The following is an 18,208-nucleotide window of genomic DNA, read 5'->3' as shown; positions in this document are numbered from 1 at the left end:
AGTTCAATTCTAGTTCAATTCTTCATAATCTTTATTGATCTAGAAAGATAATACAAATAATAGAAGTATATGGTAAAGACTTGCCCTTAGAAAGGTTTTGAAAAATGAGTTGTTTCTTGTTTGGAAAAGGATATAACTTTTGAAAACAAGTATTTCCTTAAGAAACTTGTGTGTCTGTAATCTGCAGACCAAGTACTAGCTGAACTTTTCAATTATGCCTACATTTACTAATACAATTCCAGGTTGTATCTATAGTGACTCCTGAAAGGATGCAGAAGTCATGTAGGATATGTGTAAGCTGTTGGTGCTTTGTTCTGGGTAAGATTTTTAAAAGTCATTTAAATATACCTGTTAAAATTTCTGATCCACTTTTAGAAATATACTTTCAGCTCCCTAGTCTATAGCTGCCAACAGTTTACCTTAATAAAGTTTTATTGTAAACTGCTGCCAATAGTTATGTCAAAAGTAAATAAGATAAGCAGCTTTTTATAAACCAGCAATTTTAAAACATTATTTCAGAAGATTTGATTTTTCCTCTAGCCCTGCTTTCTCTAGACCTGCTCTGTCCAATATGGCAGCCACTAGTACATGTGACTACATTTAAAATAATTAAAATTAAATTAAAATTTTAAATCTGTTCATAAGTTGTACTGGATACATCTCAGGTGCTCAGTAGCCACATACAGATAGTGGCTGCTATTTTAGCACAGATAAAGAATATTTCCAGTATCACAGACAGTTCTTTTAGCAGCACTTTTAGGCTAATCTGTGTATTCCAGTACGGTTATTGCATGACTTTTACCAAGTCACTTATAGAGGAATGGTTTGGGAAGTTTCGAAAGCTAAATTAAACACTGAAATCCCCATTTACATTTGCACCTTGCAGTAAGCTGCTAAGACCTATTGCCTGTCCTGTAGTCTAACACTATCTAAACAGCCAGTTTACAATAGATTTTTTTTTAATAGCATACTGCGTTCCAGCCTTCAAAACTTGAGAGGTTTTTTGTTTTTAATTTTGATGGGCCAGAATAGAATTGTAGAAAAAAAATCTTTAATTTCATACTCTGCAAAAGCAAATGTGCTTAGGAAGAGTTTACTAATACAGTACTTTGCAGAATCAGCTACTCTTCTTTGGCCTGTGTTCCCTTTTAACTTCATTTTTCATATCCCTTCTTTAATCCTTCATCTCTTTATACAGAGTTCCTTGGCTGTATGTATATCCTTTCAGCTAATACTTTGTTCACATTGTTTCTAAAAAAATCTCTTAGAAGCCTGTTGAGGATGTATAATGGATGCAGAGCTCTGTAATCTGTATAGTAATTAATCAGTATCTTTAAATGAACTTCTCTGCCTTCTACTCTTTGACTGGGACTAGAATTTCTCATAGTTCTCAGAAGCAGTCTTACATTCACATAAGAATTTTTGCTTGATTGTAAAATTATACCCTTTTCAAGGCAGTCTGCATCAAGACAGGTGTGCCAATTTTCAGATAGTTCCAAGAATTAAAAAACGCAGCCATGTAATTGTAACCCTCAAATGCTAGAGTCTGAAAATATCCAAGGTTCAAACTCTCTATACATAAACAATTATTTTGTTGAAATGATAAACTAAAAATATTACCTACAGATTTCCAGAGAACGTTTCAGGGAGTTTTACCAATTGCCAGAATCATAGGGAGATATAACATACACAGACTCCTCACCTGTAAATGCAGTAATGGCATGCACGCTGGAATGGAGGCAAAGGAGCCATGAAAGAGCAGAATGAGGGCAACCAGAGAAAGATGTGTTGACATACACATTGACCCCAGCATAAGATAGCATGGAACACAACGCAGCAAATGCCTCTGAATATCCTCTACGTGAAAGGGAGTATAAAGATGAGCAACACTGATTTCTTGCCTTAACAGCTTCACAAACTAACAAATGGAATAAACTCCCTTTTTAAGAGAAGCAATCGTTGATATTTCAAAAATGCTCTCCAGTATATGAAATTGTCTCTGCTTTCCTCTAATCTTCACATTTTATCTGTATTATTATCATTACCACTAAATAAGTTCAGTTTTTCTTCTCATTACTTATTCTGTAAAAGCCACTCTCCTGAATCAAACACTTCAGACCAGAAAGAGCCAAAGTATTTCTTCTGAAATTTAAAACCTTTTTATAACATCATTTGATCTTCTCATTTGGGCAGTAGACTCAAGAAAGGTTCTCTGATCATAAGATAATGCAATCTGAAATCTGAACGAGAATTTAAGGAAACCAGCACTCTGTGGGTGTCAAAACTAAGCTGTTCAGTGATTTGTCCATTGTCACAGTTAATAGAGACCAGTATAAACCCAGGTCTCCTGAACTTAAATCCTTCTCTGTTAACAGAGCCACACACAGTGTCCATGAACATACTCAGAGTGATGTATTATACATTGTTTTCTTGAAAAAGCTTTTTGTTTGGGCCAATCTGTAATGAACTTTTGGTTTGTTTGTATTAGATTAATGAAAATACTTCATTTACTAGCCTCATATTTCTAGACTTAACAGTCGATTTAATTATATTCTATTTAGCATCCCAATTACACAGACATTTTAAATTGCATTTCCCTGAAACCATTCAATAAATACAAATTAAAAACAAATTTCTGTATTTAGTAGGTCTTTTGTGTACACTGATTATGTTTTTGAAGATCACTGATTTGAGGCATAGTACTTCTATTTCATGTTGAAGAGTTGGAGTCCATAAAGAAAGGCTAAACATAAAATGTAAAAGTTGCACAATTTTCCTAGGTTTACGTAACAAAATCTATGCCAAAGCTTTGCTGCAATACCTGTAGAACAAGGTATAATAACGAGGTTCTTGATCTCATGGTCCTATGTTTCTGCATTCCCTTTGCCAAGTTTCTACTGGAAAATTTGAAGTAGAAATGGAGAAGGATTTGTGTCTTAGAGTTTATTTAAATTTGGCTTAGGATGAGGTAGATGTAAATTGAAGTAAGAAACCACTTATTTCTTATCTGAAAAAGATTAAGAAAAAACACTGTATTTAGATCTCAGAAATTTCTTACCCCTTAATCTCTCTTCATTCACCAAATAATTTTCCCTTCTGAACTGTTCTGTAATTCCTTAAAAACCAACAGTAATTTTTCTCTTTTTTTATGCAGAAAGTACACCTATACGCACTTCCGATGTTGACTATCGACTCTTGGAGGCATCTAAAGCTGGAGACTTGGAAACTGTGAAGGTGAGACAGTGCTGTTAATGTCTTGGGAAGCTCTACCTTTACTCACCAATTTATTTTAAGCTTGTAAAATTTGAGTAAAATTACTCAAATCCAGACAATAAAAGAGATGAGCAGCGTGGATCCATAAACAGAAGAGATCTTTAGCCATCAGTATCCTGGTTCCTGCCTTATATCCACTAAACCACTTTTTAGTCACTTTTCTTCTGGTTATATGAATGCTCTTTTATTTCCACTTACATTAATTCAAGTGTTATTTTTGGTCACACTAATGAATTTTTAAGTTAGTTCAAGCCCCAGGTAGTAGTACCATAAAATTTGAAATAAGGTCTCTTGTACTTTTCCAAGAGATTCTTATATTTGCCCTAGGAAAACATTCTTATGATCCTGCAGCAAATGGAATTTTTATATGCAGAAGTTATATTTTCTTTTCTGTGTAACTCTGCTAGCCAGAAAAACTTTATCAGCCTTTATGTGTGGTATAGAAACAACGGCTATGGGATCAATTTTTTTCAAATATAAAATTATATTCTGATATTGAATGGGCTATTTAAAAACATACACACTTCCCATCCATAATGATTAATATAGGAGTATAGATAGCAGGAAAGGAATATGGGTTTTATTTTTGTTTGGGGGTTGGTCTTGTGGTTTTGTTTTTATTTCTTATTTTATTTTTAATTAAAGCTAACTGCCATGGAGAATATAGTCAATGATTCTGTAACATCTTAACTAAATTGACAAATAGTAACTGCACTAGAGGGGGTGTGAGGATTTAATTTAATATGGGTAGCTGTTGAAACACTGTGCTGTTTATTTGAAACCAACGTAAGATTGTATATCAATGATACTTTAATAAAAAAAAAAGAAAAGCAAACTGCAAAATTGGTACTGACAGTCATACCAGTTTATTTTTAACAAACCAAACTTTGTCAATCCTTAGTAAGCAAACTATTTTTGTGACTTTTAGCAGCAAACTAATTTTAGCACTGTTGCTGCTTTATACGGGTTGAAAATGAGAGTGAACACTTTCTAAGCTCTGTTGTCTAGAAATTTTATTTTTTGTTTCAATATGTGGCCACTTCTAACCTTTCTTCTTTCCATCTTATAACATGTGAGGAAAATAGTGAATTTCATTTGTAATAGCCACTAGGAAGAAATTTTAAAGTTCTCTTAGATCTAAATTTATGTATTTTTTTAGAAAGTATTAGAAATTAGAAGGAAAAGATGCTGAGTAAAGTATAGGTAAGAAGGATGTAAAATAGCTGCAGCATTCAAAAAGAGTGAAATGGGATAAAGAATTAAGAACTAAAAAATATTAAAAATAAATATTTAATTTAAAAAATGAGCTTTTATTTTTATAACCTGGCAACATGGATGTGCTTAATTCCTTACTTCATTCCTATTTTGCTAATACGCTCTGAAAAAAAATTAATTTACAATATAAGAGCCAGAAGAAAAAAGCAGCAGCAGGAAGAAGCTTCAGTCATGTAAGACAGGCTTAGAGCTTTTATTACCAATTTTTTGCAGCCTTTCTTTTTAGTTATGTATTAATTTGTCATTTCATTTAATTTTATTTATAAAACTTTCTTTATTAAAGTTCTATAATTTATGTATTGGGCACAGACTCACTTGTCATGAAAAGATAGTGCTTAACCTGGCCAATGACAGTGGCTCTTGACATTTGATCTGGTGTTTTCCATGTGGAGGTGGTAAGACTCTAGGCTCTCCCTTACTGCTCAGCCTCCTTCTGTCATGTGAAAATTGTACCATCTGAAAAGTCCTGTTTTCCCTCTACAGTGAGAAAGCCCCTAGTCGGTATATTAGCAGAAACAAGTACCTTTCAGGTTCTTAGTTTTTATATACTAATGACTCATTACAGTGTCAGGGAACAGCACAAGAGTGTCAAATGCCTGAAAAGCCCTTTGTAGCCTAGGAAATGTCACTGTTTTCTCTGCTTTTTTTACTTCCTTGAATTTGGGTAATTAAGAAAGTAAGAAATAGTGTAGTAAAAAGGTCAAGAGTTTAAAAATCAGGCAAACAGGGTTTGAGTCTTTATTCTGCCCCTTACAACTCTATGGAAAAGGATTGGTCACTTAGCCTTTCTGAGCCTAGGTTTATTTATCTGCAAAATGAAGATAATTAAGAACTTCATAGCTAGATAATAATTCTCTCACTGAAAGAATATGAAATTCTTTCTAAATTGTAAGTTATTCAAATGTTGTTCCTGTAATTCATCTGCCACCAAGAGTGGCACAGCATGTCAGTCCTGACTGTGCCTCCTGCTCTATAAGCAACCAAAACAGAGCTTATGCCAAAATGATACCATTCAGAAGGAGGAAAGAAGACAGATTTCTGGGGGGCCTAGCTGGTGGAGATGGAAGTAAAGACCAAAACCAGGGTATGCATCTGTTAGAATCAGGTTGATTTGTAGAGCTAGATAAACATGTCCCCACAAATCAGGTATGGATCACCAGTCAAGTGGCCCAGGCAGAATTAATATAATTACATTTAATATAATTGTTCCAGAGCTTTTTTAGCTTGTCACGTCAGAGGGAACGAGAACTCTGGGTAGTTCCGCAGTCACCCAGGGTTGGTCCTTTTTGAGAAAAGAATGACTAAGAGCATTGCTAGTATGAGCAGACTCGCTGTGTCAGAGAAAAAAGCCTTAGAAAGGTGGAAAGGAAAGGCATCATTTGCCTTGGAAATGCTCGCTGTATTATGGGTTTTTCTCTTTGATAAGGATTTTGGCCAGGAAATACTGAAAAAAGATTAAACTGCTCTGTAAAATAGTATAAGAATATTTGTAGGCACCATAAAGCCAAGCGTAGTGCTGGCTGATTTTTAAACACACTTACATTATCTAATCTTTGGATATAAATATTCATTAGAAAACTAATTTTTCCAAAATGCCTGCAGTATTTTGGAGCAAAATCAGAGTAAATATTAATGTTCTTTCTGTGTTTGTGCCATTAAAGCAACTTTGCAGCCCTCAAAATGTGAATTGCAGAGATTTGGAGGGCCGCCATTCTACGCCCTTGCACTTTGCAGCAGGCTATAACCGTGTGTCGGTCGTGGAGTACCTTCTGCATCATGGTGCCGATGTCCATGCCAAAGACAAAGGGTATGTGGTACAGTTTAGCTGTTTGGGATTCACTCTCTTGGGACTTAAAGAAATTTTTTAAAAATATTCTTAAAGTCCTGTTTTCCCCTGTTAAAAAGATATTGCATTTTTTTAAAAGTTTAAAGTGTCAATTAAAACACTGTAGAAATATACAGTATGGAAAGTGAAAATTCCCTATGACCCTACATCCTAGACATGACAACATTAAAATTTTGTGTAACATAAATGTGGTGGTGGTGGTGGTTTTCACAGGAATCATGATGCAGTTCCTTACAGTCTTCTTTGCCATTTGCTTTTTTTTCACCCAGTCATATATCTTGAATGTATTTCCATATCAGGACTCATTAGTTCATCTCATCTGTTTAATGCTTGTATATAATACTTCATTGCATTGTATAAATGTGCTTGTATAGCTTGAATATATTATTCATCTCTTTTTTTGCCATTAAAAATGTATAATCTCTTTCAAAAAGAAGAAACCTCTTGCAAAGTCAACAGTTGTAATAGAAATATTCTATTTTTACTAATTCAGATAATCTATGTTTTTATTAGTTCACTAAATTATTTTAATTTATCTAGACAAGAGTTTAAAGCAACCATGCAAAATATTTAGAAATGTAAGAAGGAAGTTTTAATTGAAAGGAGTTTCCATATTCTGAGTTAATTTCTTACCATGTCAGAATATAAATAAGCAAATGTACTGTTGATTTAACATACAACTTAAACTTCAGTTAGCCATTATGGATTTATTTATCTTTTAAAAGGCACACATCAGACATGAATATTCAATAGTGATATCACTAGCCCTTTGAAAAGCTTATAGTGCATTGAGAGCCACCAACATTTGCCCATGTTAGTGCTTAGTATTTTTGAGCTCAGAACATTAGAAAAAAAGCACCGATCTCTCAGAATAAAAAGATACTTGATACCTTGTTTCTGCCATGCCTTAAGTGCAATTAAACTTATCCTTTTGATGCATCTTTTTTTTATGGGTTCATCTTTTTGTCCTTTGAGAATGCCGGCTACCTTCTAATAAGAACTAAGAGTTATCTCAGAACAGTTTGTACATAAGTTGAGGCAGCTAGATTTTCTCATCAGATTTAGAACTTATAATTGACATTGCTCTTTTCCTCAATATCACTTGGATTGTGAGTTTTCATTGCATGGCACCTGAATATTTGAACCTATGCACAAAAACCACTACTGAATTATTAGGAGTTTCAAAATAAAATCCGAAAGCCAAAGGTAGAACTTGCTTCAATAAATTAGTTAAATTGCATTGTATATTTTATATTTTCTAAGTAAGTGTACAGTTTTCATTAGGAAAACCAAATGGAAGGAAACCTGAGAAATTATAAAAACAGATTATTTTGTTTAATTATTCTTGAAATCACTTTATAGTCTTGCCCTTTACATTGCCAGGATGAAGTTTGAATTAAATGTCTTGGAATGAAACCTTTTTCTATGGGTATATCTATATGTATTCTAAGGTTAAGGATTGCTGCAGAATTTATATCCAACACCAAGAAACCAGGGGAAGTCAAATATCATTTTAATGCAAAGATCTGTTATATGTCTTTAAGATGATTTTCTTTTGTTTAGTGGCTTGGTGCCCCTTCATAACGCTTGTTCATATGGACACTATGAAGTAGCTGAGCTTTTAGTAAGGCATGGGGCTTCTGTCAATGTGGCGGACTTATGGAAATTCACCCCTCTACATGAAGCAGCAGCTAAAGGAAAATATGAAATCTGCAAGCTCCTTTTAAAAGTATGTAATTTTAAAAATTATAAAATATAAAATAATTATATTTATTTTTTGTTGCTACATAAAATCACATCAAAGTAAATTATTCTGTTAACTGTGATAAGTGCTATAGAGACGGCTTCCATTTTCTATTTTAGGGGGATGTTTAAGTGTGGTGTACTTACATAGCTTTGAGTAGTGTCTGAAGTGCCTTTCTGAATTGATTTGATTAAGTTCAGTTCATCACAGTTCATCAGGGTAGGTTTTGGTTTTGGAAAGAGTTGAATTAATTTGCATTGCTTATCTAACTAACACAGTATTAACTTCAGACAACATTTGTACAAGGAGAAACAAGTTTTTCTATCAAGTCTGATTTTTTTTTCCTTGCTGGCCATTTTATTATTGTTAACAAACTCATTCCTCATTATTAAACATTATTTAAACATATATGTCTTGTAAAAACTTTATTTCAATATTAGGTTTTTATTAAGCTATAAGGTAATCTCTAAAAAAAGTTATTCGTATAAATTTGGGGGGATATACATTATATAGTAGAAACTAGTAGTTATATGAAACTAACTTAATAATTTTGTGTTCTTTTTAAATTAAAGGGTGTGAAAAATGACTGGACATGTATTTATGTAGTTCCTTCCTTCTTCCATTCATTCAACCTGAAAATATAAATAAAATTCTTTTCCCACCAGTTTTATGGTATTTACATCCTTATGAGTTTTGAGAATAACACTATAGTTGATACTCGTCTTTATTATTACTGGTTGGTAAGAAATAACTTCCAGGTCACTGTGAATTCATTGTCCAGCTTGGTTTATTCCAGATTTCTCCAGAGGGCCAGTAGCAGTCTATGTGAGGCCTTTGGTAAAGATTCTTGACTTTAATGTACTTCATTACATTAATTGTTAATACATTTCATCTAATTTCATGGTAGGTGTTAGGACTTAAAATGAAAATATTGATTAAATGACTAAAGTTTTTTCTTATTGATTGCTATTAGAAGTAAGTATTTTTCCACCTGTGTGTCTTCATCCTATCACTTGTTTTTCATGATGTATACTGAATATCTTTATGTAATTGAAATCTGGTCAGAATGAACATCTGGGCCATTCTTAAAAGAAAAAAAAGGTTTCCAAAGACAGATTGGAGCCTGAGAAAATACACAATAGGAAAAGTAAAATGTACACTCAAAACCTTTCCCACTGAACCATCACCATCTATCCTGATAGTTGGGGGTTTGGTTGAGAGGTAGTTAGTAAGCTGATCCAAATTTTAAGTAGGATATTTGCAAAATAAAACAGGATATTGCCTCTGTTTTTCAAAATGCATATAAGAATAGATATCTTTCCTTGGATGAATGGAGGTGAAGTTAAACCAACCTTTGGAAAGATATTACAGAAAATACAAACCCTCTTGGGGGTGTTTTTGCTTTTTTTGTAGCATGGAGCAGATCCAACTAAAAAGAACAGAGATGGAAATACACCTTTAGATTTGGTAAAAGAAGGAGACACAGATATTCAGGACTTACTGAGAGGAGATGCTGCCCTGTTGGATGCTGCCAAGAAGGGCTGCCTGGCAAGAGTGCAGAAGCTCTGTACCCCAGAGAATATCAACTGCAGAGACACGCAGGGCAGAAACTCCACCCCTCTGCACCTGGCAGGTTAGTGTCACCAGCACTTCCAAGGCCCACGCTCCTTTCTTGGATACCAGATTACCAGAAAATGAAAGAAATGCTGAGCATGAAGAGTGCTTCTTACTTAGCAAAATGCTAAGTATACTGAGAAAATTTTATATAATTTCTTATTGTAAAGGCTCTTAATCATGTGATAATTGCATTAGCTTTTAAAGCAGAAAGTATTAAAACTAACAATTTCCAGTCATTATTATTTATACACACATTTTTTTTTCTTTAAAGCTGACATGTTTGCCTTTTTTCACTCTAATAGCGGGCTACAATAACTTGGAAGTAGCTGAGTATCTTCTAGAACACGGAGCAGATGTTAATGCCCAAGACAAAGGTGGTTTAATTCCTCTCCATAATGCAGCATCCTATGGGGTGAGCATGCTAAAGTTTAAGTCTAGAAAACTTCACCGACATTTGCTACTTTATTAAACACATAGTGTGCATGAAGTAAGTAGATATCTAACCAATCGCACAATTTAGCACAGTTTTAATCTTACTGTTCAGAGTTTCTATTCTTCCCACTTCAGCTTAACTATCTTGGCCAAGAACCACGCTTTTTACAGCTTTTTGGTGTCTTCCCATTACGTAGCACAATAATACATATGTAAGAGCTTCTCAGTTAATATTTATTGCTATAGATAATAAATCTTAACTCTATCTCAGGTAAATTTTAGAAACTATTTAAAAGCCAGGAAGCTCCGTAATAGGAACGGAAACCATGCGTGTTTATGTTTATCAAAATATCCAAGTAAGTGAGCTCTTAGTATATATGATTTGGATAACTAGCTCAGACCCCACAGTGAAGGCCCAGAGTCCTTCTGTCAAGGCCCTCTAACTGTAACTATCTGCTGATGCAGGAAGAGGAACAGGATGTATTGCAGAGCCTTGGTGACATTTGTTGGAACTGACTGCCTGGAAGTCACCAAGGCCCACTTCAGGCCTAATGAATAGGAATAATGGGTGTGCTCATGTGCTTGTCTGTTCATCCACTTAATGCCTCTTGGACTGTAAAAATACAAGATGCCAGACTGTACATGCCAGGTTTTCATAGTTGGAATCACTAGGGATGAGGACAGTTTCTGGGTTTGCAAAAGGCCTGGCAAGGTGTACGGAACAGCTAATCACGTGATTTCTCTGTTCTCTTACTCTCTTCTCCCTTGCCCTTCATAATGAGAATACCCTCCTCTTCTTTTGCCCCTCTGCAAAGACCGTATTTCAGGGAAATGACAAATGTGAAGGAAATATTTGTAAGGAAAGTAAATAACCAGTTTTAAGTTAGACAAACAGAAAAGAAAATTAAACTTCCAAGTGTGACATAATGTAATTGAAAGTTAACAGGTTTAATAAATGTATGACTACTGAAATCCTCTTGAAACTCAGTATCTAAAGTTATCTTTCCAAAGATGATTAATCTTTTATTATAGGTGTTAGAATTTTCTTTTAACCTTTCTTCATATAAGAGTCTCAGTTTCACTGAATGACATACATTTCTGCTGAAACTCCAGCCTACAAAATATTTACTGCCAACATACTACATATATATATTACACATAATCCTTTTACCTTTAAGTTATAACTATAAATACATATAATTTAGAGATGAATGTTCACTTCTTAGCATGATCCTTCTCTCCATATTGCATTTCACCAAGTCCTTTGCTAAGCTGCCATTAAGAGTTTATAAAGCTGAAAGGCTTGGTACAACTTCTGTCAGTCTTTTAACTTCTCTATAAATCTAATAATGAGTAAGGTTAGGTGTGGGCAATAGAATTACAGTTCTTGACCTGATCTCATAAAACTTATGCTAACAACTTTGTAGACTATATGGATATATGTGTTTTTCAATATATCCCATACATTGTTTATGTGGAAAAGTTCTGTCCCATCTGGCTTTTCCTTTCACAGTCTTAGTGGTTGTCACAGAGGGTAAAGGAAGTAAAGTTTAATTTATAAAGTAAGTATTTTACTCTTTAGCCCATTCTCCCGATGGGAACAGTGTTGACATGTTACTTACAATGCATGTATGTCATTTGGTGACCAGTGCAAGAGAAATAAAATGTCTAGTGGTTCTCTTTTGTGGCTAAGTAGTAATGTGGAGTTCAGGTCGACCTTGTCTTATTTCATGTTCCCTTGAAGCTGTCTTTGCCATGAGCTGAAGGGAGGCGTAATACAGTCAGTCTCCTGACCAGGGGCCCACTGCTCCATTTTCATAGGCCTGTTGCACCATTCTGCACAACCCCTGCTCTCCTCTCCTAGCTCCAAGTGAGAAAATCATGAATGTTTTCTGTTTCCTTCTCTCTTTTTATGTTACCTTATTTGTTGTCACATCCTTACTGCTAAGCTCTTTGTGAATGAAGGTAACTAACTGAGGTGAAAGTGGGCAGAAAATTCTTCAGGCTGTGTAGAGGGCATTTGATAGAGGTTTGCTCAAACTGGTTCATCCCATCCTTCTGAGGAAGTGCTAATGAGCTGGATAATGTGTCTGTAGTAGGTATTTTTACCTCATTGTGCAGGTAGATTTTTTTGGTCACTAAAATCCTTGTATGCCGTATAATCTATTATCAGCAACTGTATCAGGTTACTATTTATCTCAGTCTCAGTCAGTACCAGTATTAAAATAAGGGCCAATGTTAACCACAATAAAAAAACTTGTAAAAGCTACTTTGTCTTCCTTTAACTAAAAAGGCAGATATAATTGTATTTTTATTACCTTTTAGATAAATGAATCTCTGTATATTTTGAAAGTACCCTTTTATTTACATTACACATGAGCCTTGGCTGGATAGTTTAATGAAATCTTAGGGCCCTGGTTCACATTTCTCCGCTAGGCGGCGAGACACTGGTTATATTGGTTTCATCCCTGTGCTGCTTCAACTGACCGGACTGCATGGATATACGATGCACTGCTCTCAAGTAGTGGTTTTGTGGAAGAGATTTTTGCAGCACTTCCTGTGGAATCGAGGTTTCTATATTAAAAATGAAGTTCTTTGTAGAGTAGGTTACGGTATAGTGTTACCCAGTGATCTCTACCTAAAGGGATTCTCTCTTTAAATACCATACTGCGCCATTTTCAACTTGTCAGGAAACAACTCTTGTATTTCAGTCTAGCAAGACCCTGCAGGCAGGTGTGGTGTGATGGAAAGAGCTGACTTTGGGATCTCAGCATCGGTCATCTAGTCTTTGGTCTTCCCCATAGCACCCAGTAGTCTTCGGCAAGTGCCTTACTCCTTCTCATCTTCAGTCCTCTCGTTAATGAGACTTGGATGCTCAGACCTTCTTGACAGGGTCATGTGGTAATTAGAGGAGACCATTCATGTGGAAGTGCATTCTCTGTCCTAAGGCACTGTAAAAATCCAAGGTAATACTGTGATTATAAGACCACTCGCTCCCTTCGGCCCTCACTCTGAGCCACTAGAATAAGGGCTATGTGTCCTCTTGCCTCTCACAGCCACGGGGATAATCTGGGCAGTTGATGAGCTCAACATCAGTATGAAATAAACACAGATCGACTCCAGTAGTAGGTTTGCTCAAACTGGTTCATCCCATCTTTAAGAGCCTGGGGATAAAATATCCCATTTTATCCCACCAGCCTGGGGATAAAATAATCATGTGAGATACCTATGAAATTGCCCAAAGTCACCTACATTCTTATTTATTAGTGGTTGTTCTTTGGTGCATGCTTACCTTTTTTCCTCTGAAGAGCTCAGTCTGCTTGTTCTCTGTGGGTCTTTGGGCCTTGCCCCTGTTTTTCCAAATGGAGAAACAAACTCATAGTTCTAGAAGCTTAAATAAAAGATTTTATGGGAGTTTTTGTTAATGGTCATGTGTGTTATCCTATCTGTTGTTTTTGTATTGTAATGCCTTATAATATTTTTTAATATACATTTGCACAAGACAGTTAATTTTCCTGTTACTGAGTAAATATAAGCATTGATATATATTTACCACAAAGCATGTAATTTTCTGTTATCTCATAAGAGTAAATCAATTTGCTGAGTTTCCTCGCAGCTTTTTCATTTTACATGCTTTCTCTAAACTGTATTCACTGGGGGAATTTCATGACATTGTTGTACAATTAAATGCCTCTAACTGGAGCCCAAGCACATTTCTCTCCCCCCTACTCCCAGCTTTCTAAAATGAAATTAAGGCCCTTGCGGCCTTTTTTATGTTGTATATGTCACAAAGCATTTTGTGTTGCAACTGAATTCTGAAACCATGTTAAACAGACTCTTTCTCCTGGAAACATTCCAGCAGCATTCAGTTCCTTTCCTAGACCCTCCGGTTAATACCTGCCCTCGTGTATTGTATAGAACTGAGCTGTAGTTTACTCCGTGCATTTGTCAGCCTGAAATTTCACTTACTATTTTTTGCCCCAGTGGTGCAGCTATTTTAAAAAGATTTAAGGATTGTTTTTTATTCTCCTTGGTAGTAATATATTCCTTCCTGTTTATTGCTCTTTCACATGCTTGTCAGCAAATTTAACGCACGTTTTTGGTTTCACCGAGTATAAACTATAAATTCAGTAATAAAAATTTAATAGTACATATCATATGTGCAATTCATTTTACATACACATACACGCACAGTTTTCCTTGGACTATGTATTTTTGAAAGCCTATGCAAATAAGACTACCAAATTATATTACTCTTCCAATACATATAGGAAGAGAATAAAATTAATCGTCAGAAACATAGTTAAAACACCCTGTAATCTCACAGGGGAGACAAAAACAGCCATCCTTTTCAGCATATATCCTTTGAATTAGGTAGATAAATTACTGGGTCTTGTTTTGTTTTAAGCGATTTTGACAGTACCACAGATGGTAACTATTTGTATCTTTTGTGTTAGAATAAATTCTATAATGCTGATATATCATTCATAATCCAAAAAGATCAGAAAACACAGCCTATTCTCAGGAGCCCTGGTTGGGTTACATTCCTTTTTTATATTTTTGTCTTTATATTTATATTATATTTTGTCAGAGCAAATCTGAAGCTTCCTTACAAGTTGTCTGATTTGTATTTCCCTCATTAATTTTCTTCTCTTTGTCTTCCGAAATTCTAAAATCAACAAATATTTGTATTACATTAAAAAAAACTTTAATACTACCTCAGAAAAAGTGCCTGTTCGTTTTGAAGTGAATGTCTTCATGGCAGCAAAGGCCATCTTAAGGAAAATATGAAGAAACATGCCCAAATCCCATCTTGGGGTACTTTATCTTTCCTTCCCCATCTTCCCATTCTCACAAAAGTCAGCTTCAAATAACTTAGTATATTGCAGTTGGGCAACAGCTTGAGTTAGAAATCTGTTCTCAACAGATAATGTGCTTCTGAGTTAATTCTCAAAATGATCAAGTTATTCCAAGGAAATATATCGATTAAGAACACAAATGTATCAATTGCACAAAATTATAAAATACTGGAGTCAAAACGGATTTCAGAAATACTTTAGTGGTAACCAAACTAGCATCCTGAAGTGTCTTTATAAGATGAAAATTATTTTTGTTATTCCTAAAAATCTAGTCATTGAATCCTTATTACCTGTGTATAATTGATGGTCCTGAACTTATTTTTATAAGGACTTTGGGGATGAAGCTGAAACCTTTTGCTATATAAAGACCCTGCTCTCTTTGAACTCTCCTACCTTGTCTTTCACCTTCAAAGCCCTGCTGCTTCCCGTTTCTCCTACAGTTCCTAGTGCTCCTTTGTCTCTTCCGAGGGCCCTTCTGCTCTCCTTCCTCAAATATGGTCGTTCTCAAGGCTGTATGCCCCTTGTGATTATCTCTCTGTGTTCCTTACTTAGTGAGCTCATTTGTCAAGTAGCTACAGCTGGCAGCTCAGTATTCTACTTTGTAATCCCCCTAAAGCTCCTTCCCCAGTGCCAGGCACTTAGGTAGGTGTCCAGCAAAGGTGTGCTTGGTGGGGAGTGGGTAAGAGAAAGTGAGTGAGTATACGTAAACAATGTCCTCTTATCCGTGCTCCACCCTTGTGAGTCAGACCATTTATAGAGCATCATTACTTTGATATTTTACCTAAAAACTATGTACCCAGTGAACCATATCTTACAGTTTCATTCCTACTTAAACTTCGCCACTCAGCTTCTGTTAATGCTCCCACCTATGTTTTCTAATCTTCTAGACCAAATTAAAAAGAATAAAAGATAGTCTCTTTGACTTTTCTCTCTTCCTCTGTGGCTAATTTACTTTCTAAAATTCAGTCTTTTTTCCTTCAAAATCTCTCAGAGTCAGCTCTTCTTTTTCATTCTTCTCTGACCACAGTTGAGGATCTCATCACTTTATGCCTGGTTATTAGTGAATGTGTGTGCTGCTGACTTTTCCTCTCCATGGCAGACTGAGTTTTGTAAAATGTTGTCTTGTTAAGTTATGTTACTTTCCACGGGCTGAAGAAAGAAAATTGAGAATCTTTGAGATGGGTGTTTCAATAAGTGGATCGGATAAGAGAAGCAGTGGGTGTAGAATGCTTGTTTGAAAAGTTTGGCAGATTAGACCATTATTAGGAGACTTGGAGTCAGCTAACAGTTTGACTTTATGTGTTCATGTTTAAGATAGTCCTGAGGTTAGAAGGCTGAATAAAAAATTTTAAAAGTGCCCTTGAAGGGCTAAAGAATAACTGTGGAATTGAGATTTTGGAGGAAGCAAGAAAAGATGGTAGAGGGGTAGGATAAATATTCTTTTTTTATGGAAGACATTTCTGTTAAGGATGAGAATAGAGGTACAGAGAGAATGAAATGTTAAATGAAAACAAGTGTTCTTGATGAGCGTTGCCAGGCAATCTCATTCTTCACTCTTTGCATCCTTTTGTTTTTCTTTAGCATGTGGACATAGCAGCATTATTGATAAAATATAACACATGTGTGAATGCAACAGATAAGTGGGCATTTACCCCTCTTCATGAAGCAGCCCAAAAAGGAAGGACACAGTTATGTGCTCTACTCCTGGCACATGGTGCAGACCCAACCATGAAGAACCAAGAGGGTCAGACACCTTTAGATCTGGCAACAGTAAGTCAGCCTTTCAAAATATTTTTTACTGCTTTTAAACATCAAGATGATGGGAAATTCCAGGGCTCAGCAGGGTGCCTTCAGTGGTGTGAATTGCACTTAGACTAAGAACATATCTTTCTGAAATTGTTTTAAGTTTGCATATTTTATGTAATTTAAAATCTTTTAGGGCAAACTAAGCAGAAAGTTAACTAATTCTTTTTGCCATACTTAACTTGGAGGGAAAACATTAATCGGGAAAACACATTTAGAGTTTATCCTCAGAGAATTATGTTCAGTAAAATATCTTACACCTACATTTGGCATATTCTAGAGCAACAGATGTTCATAATAATTTACTTGAGGCTGCAAGATAATCAGAAGAAAATTAACTTATAGGTAGTACATTATTCTTCTGAAAATAGAATAGTAAATTGATATACTACAGAAGTATTTTCAAAACCCAGAATTAAACTTCTGTGGCTAAATATTCAACTGCAAAATTAAACAGTATCATCTTCCCTGAACTTTCTAGAAATTGGAGAGTTATATGGTCACAACAATTTACAATTTTTTAATCAGAAATATTTTTTCAAGCCACAGTCTCTTTCATATGTTTAGTCTAAGTCACAATTTCAAAACAGTAGCTTAACCAAAACCAAGTGAGTGGCTTTAATATAATACAATGATTAATTATTTCCCACAGTTCTGTGGGCTGGCTGGTTTTGGCAGGACACTGCTGCTGTTTTTGTGGCAACCTCTGCTGGGAGCTCAGCTAAGGCGGCAACGTCCAGGATGGCTGTTCAGCCTGCAGGGCCTCTCCGTGAAGTGTCATCACTCAGACGTCTAGCCCAAACTTCTTTATTTCTTTATTCTAAAAAAGAAGTAGAAGCCGCCAGCCCTTTAACAGCCTGGCTTAAAAGCCTCGGAACATCACTTCCTAATTGTCACATTCTGTGGTCACAGTGACTCAGACAGAGGGCAACCCAGATTCAAGGGAAGGGAAACAGATGCCACCTCTTTACTGGGAGGAGCAGCATGCATGTACAAGAGGAAGGAATCAATGGCTGGCTGTTCTTTGGAGGTGATCTCTCCATGCTCCATTAGGCCTCATGAGCTGTACACTTCATGAATAAGCTAGCCAAAATTTCACCAGATTTTAACTATATGTTAAATTGTTGAGTGCACACTAAATAACTGAACAATTATTGTAACTGTTTAAGCAGAAACAAAACTTGGTAAATATGGAAACTCCTTGGAAGGAAGTGATTGACAACCAGCACTCTGACATGTGCTCTTCCTTTAAATGAAAGATGAATATTTTTTAAAACCCTATTCAGGTCTTTATTAACTTACATATCTTTTAAATACATGTGTCATTAGTATGAACAATTGTGTACATCGTACACAATT

The 18,208-nt window shown here is 35.4% G+C and overlaps 1 protein-coding gene across 3 annotated transcripts in view; it reads left to right on the top strand.

The window, feature by feature from the left end:
• TNKS (tankyrase) overlaps positions 1-18,208 on the top strand; it is a 168,399-nt gene that overhangs the window by 126,660 nt on the left and 23,531 nt on the right. For all 3 annotated transcript variants that reach the window (XM_036997576.2, XM_036997568.2, XM_073219073.1), the window contains 6 exons: positions 3,155-3,234; positions 6,210-6,355; positions 7,958-8,123; positions 9,552-9,771; positions 10,058-10,167; positions 16,628-16,816. In XM_036997576.2, the coding sequence (XP_036853471.1) occupies positions 3,155-3,234; positions 6,210-6,355; positions 7,958-8,123; positions 9,552-9,771; positions 10,058-10,167; positions 16,628-16,816 (911 nt within the window). The remainder of the gene's footprint in view (positions 1-3,154; positions 3,235-6,209; positions 6,356-7,957; positions 8,124-9,551; positions 9,772-10,057; positions 10,168-16,627; positions 16,817-18,208) is intronic.

The sequence above is a fragment of the Manis javanica genome, chromosome 12 (assembly GCF_040802235.1).
Source record: "Manis javanica isolate MJ-LG chromosome 12, MJ_LKY, whole genome shotgun sequence".
Taxonomy (NCBI): Eukaryota; Metazoa; Chordata; class Mammalia; order Pholidota; family Manidae; genus Manis; species Manis javanica.
This window is presented reverse-complemented; position numbering and strand designations above follow the sequence as displayed.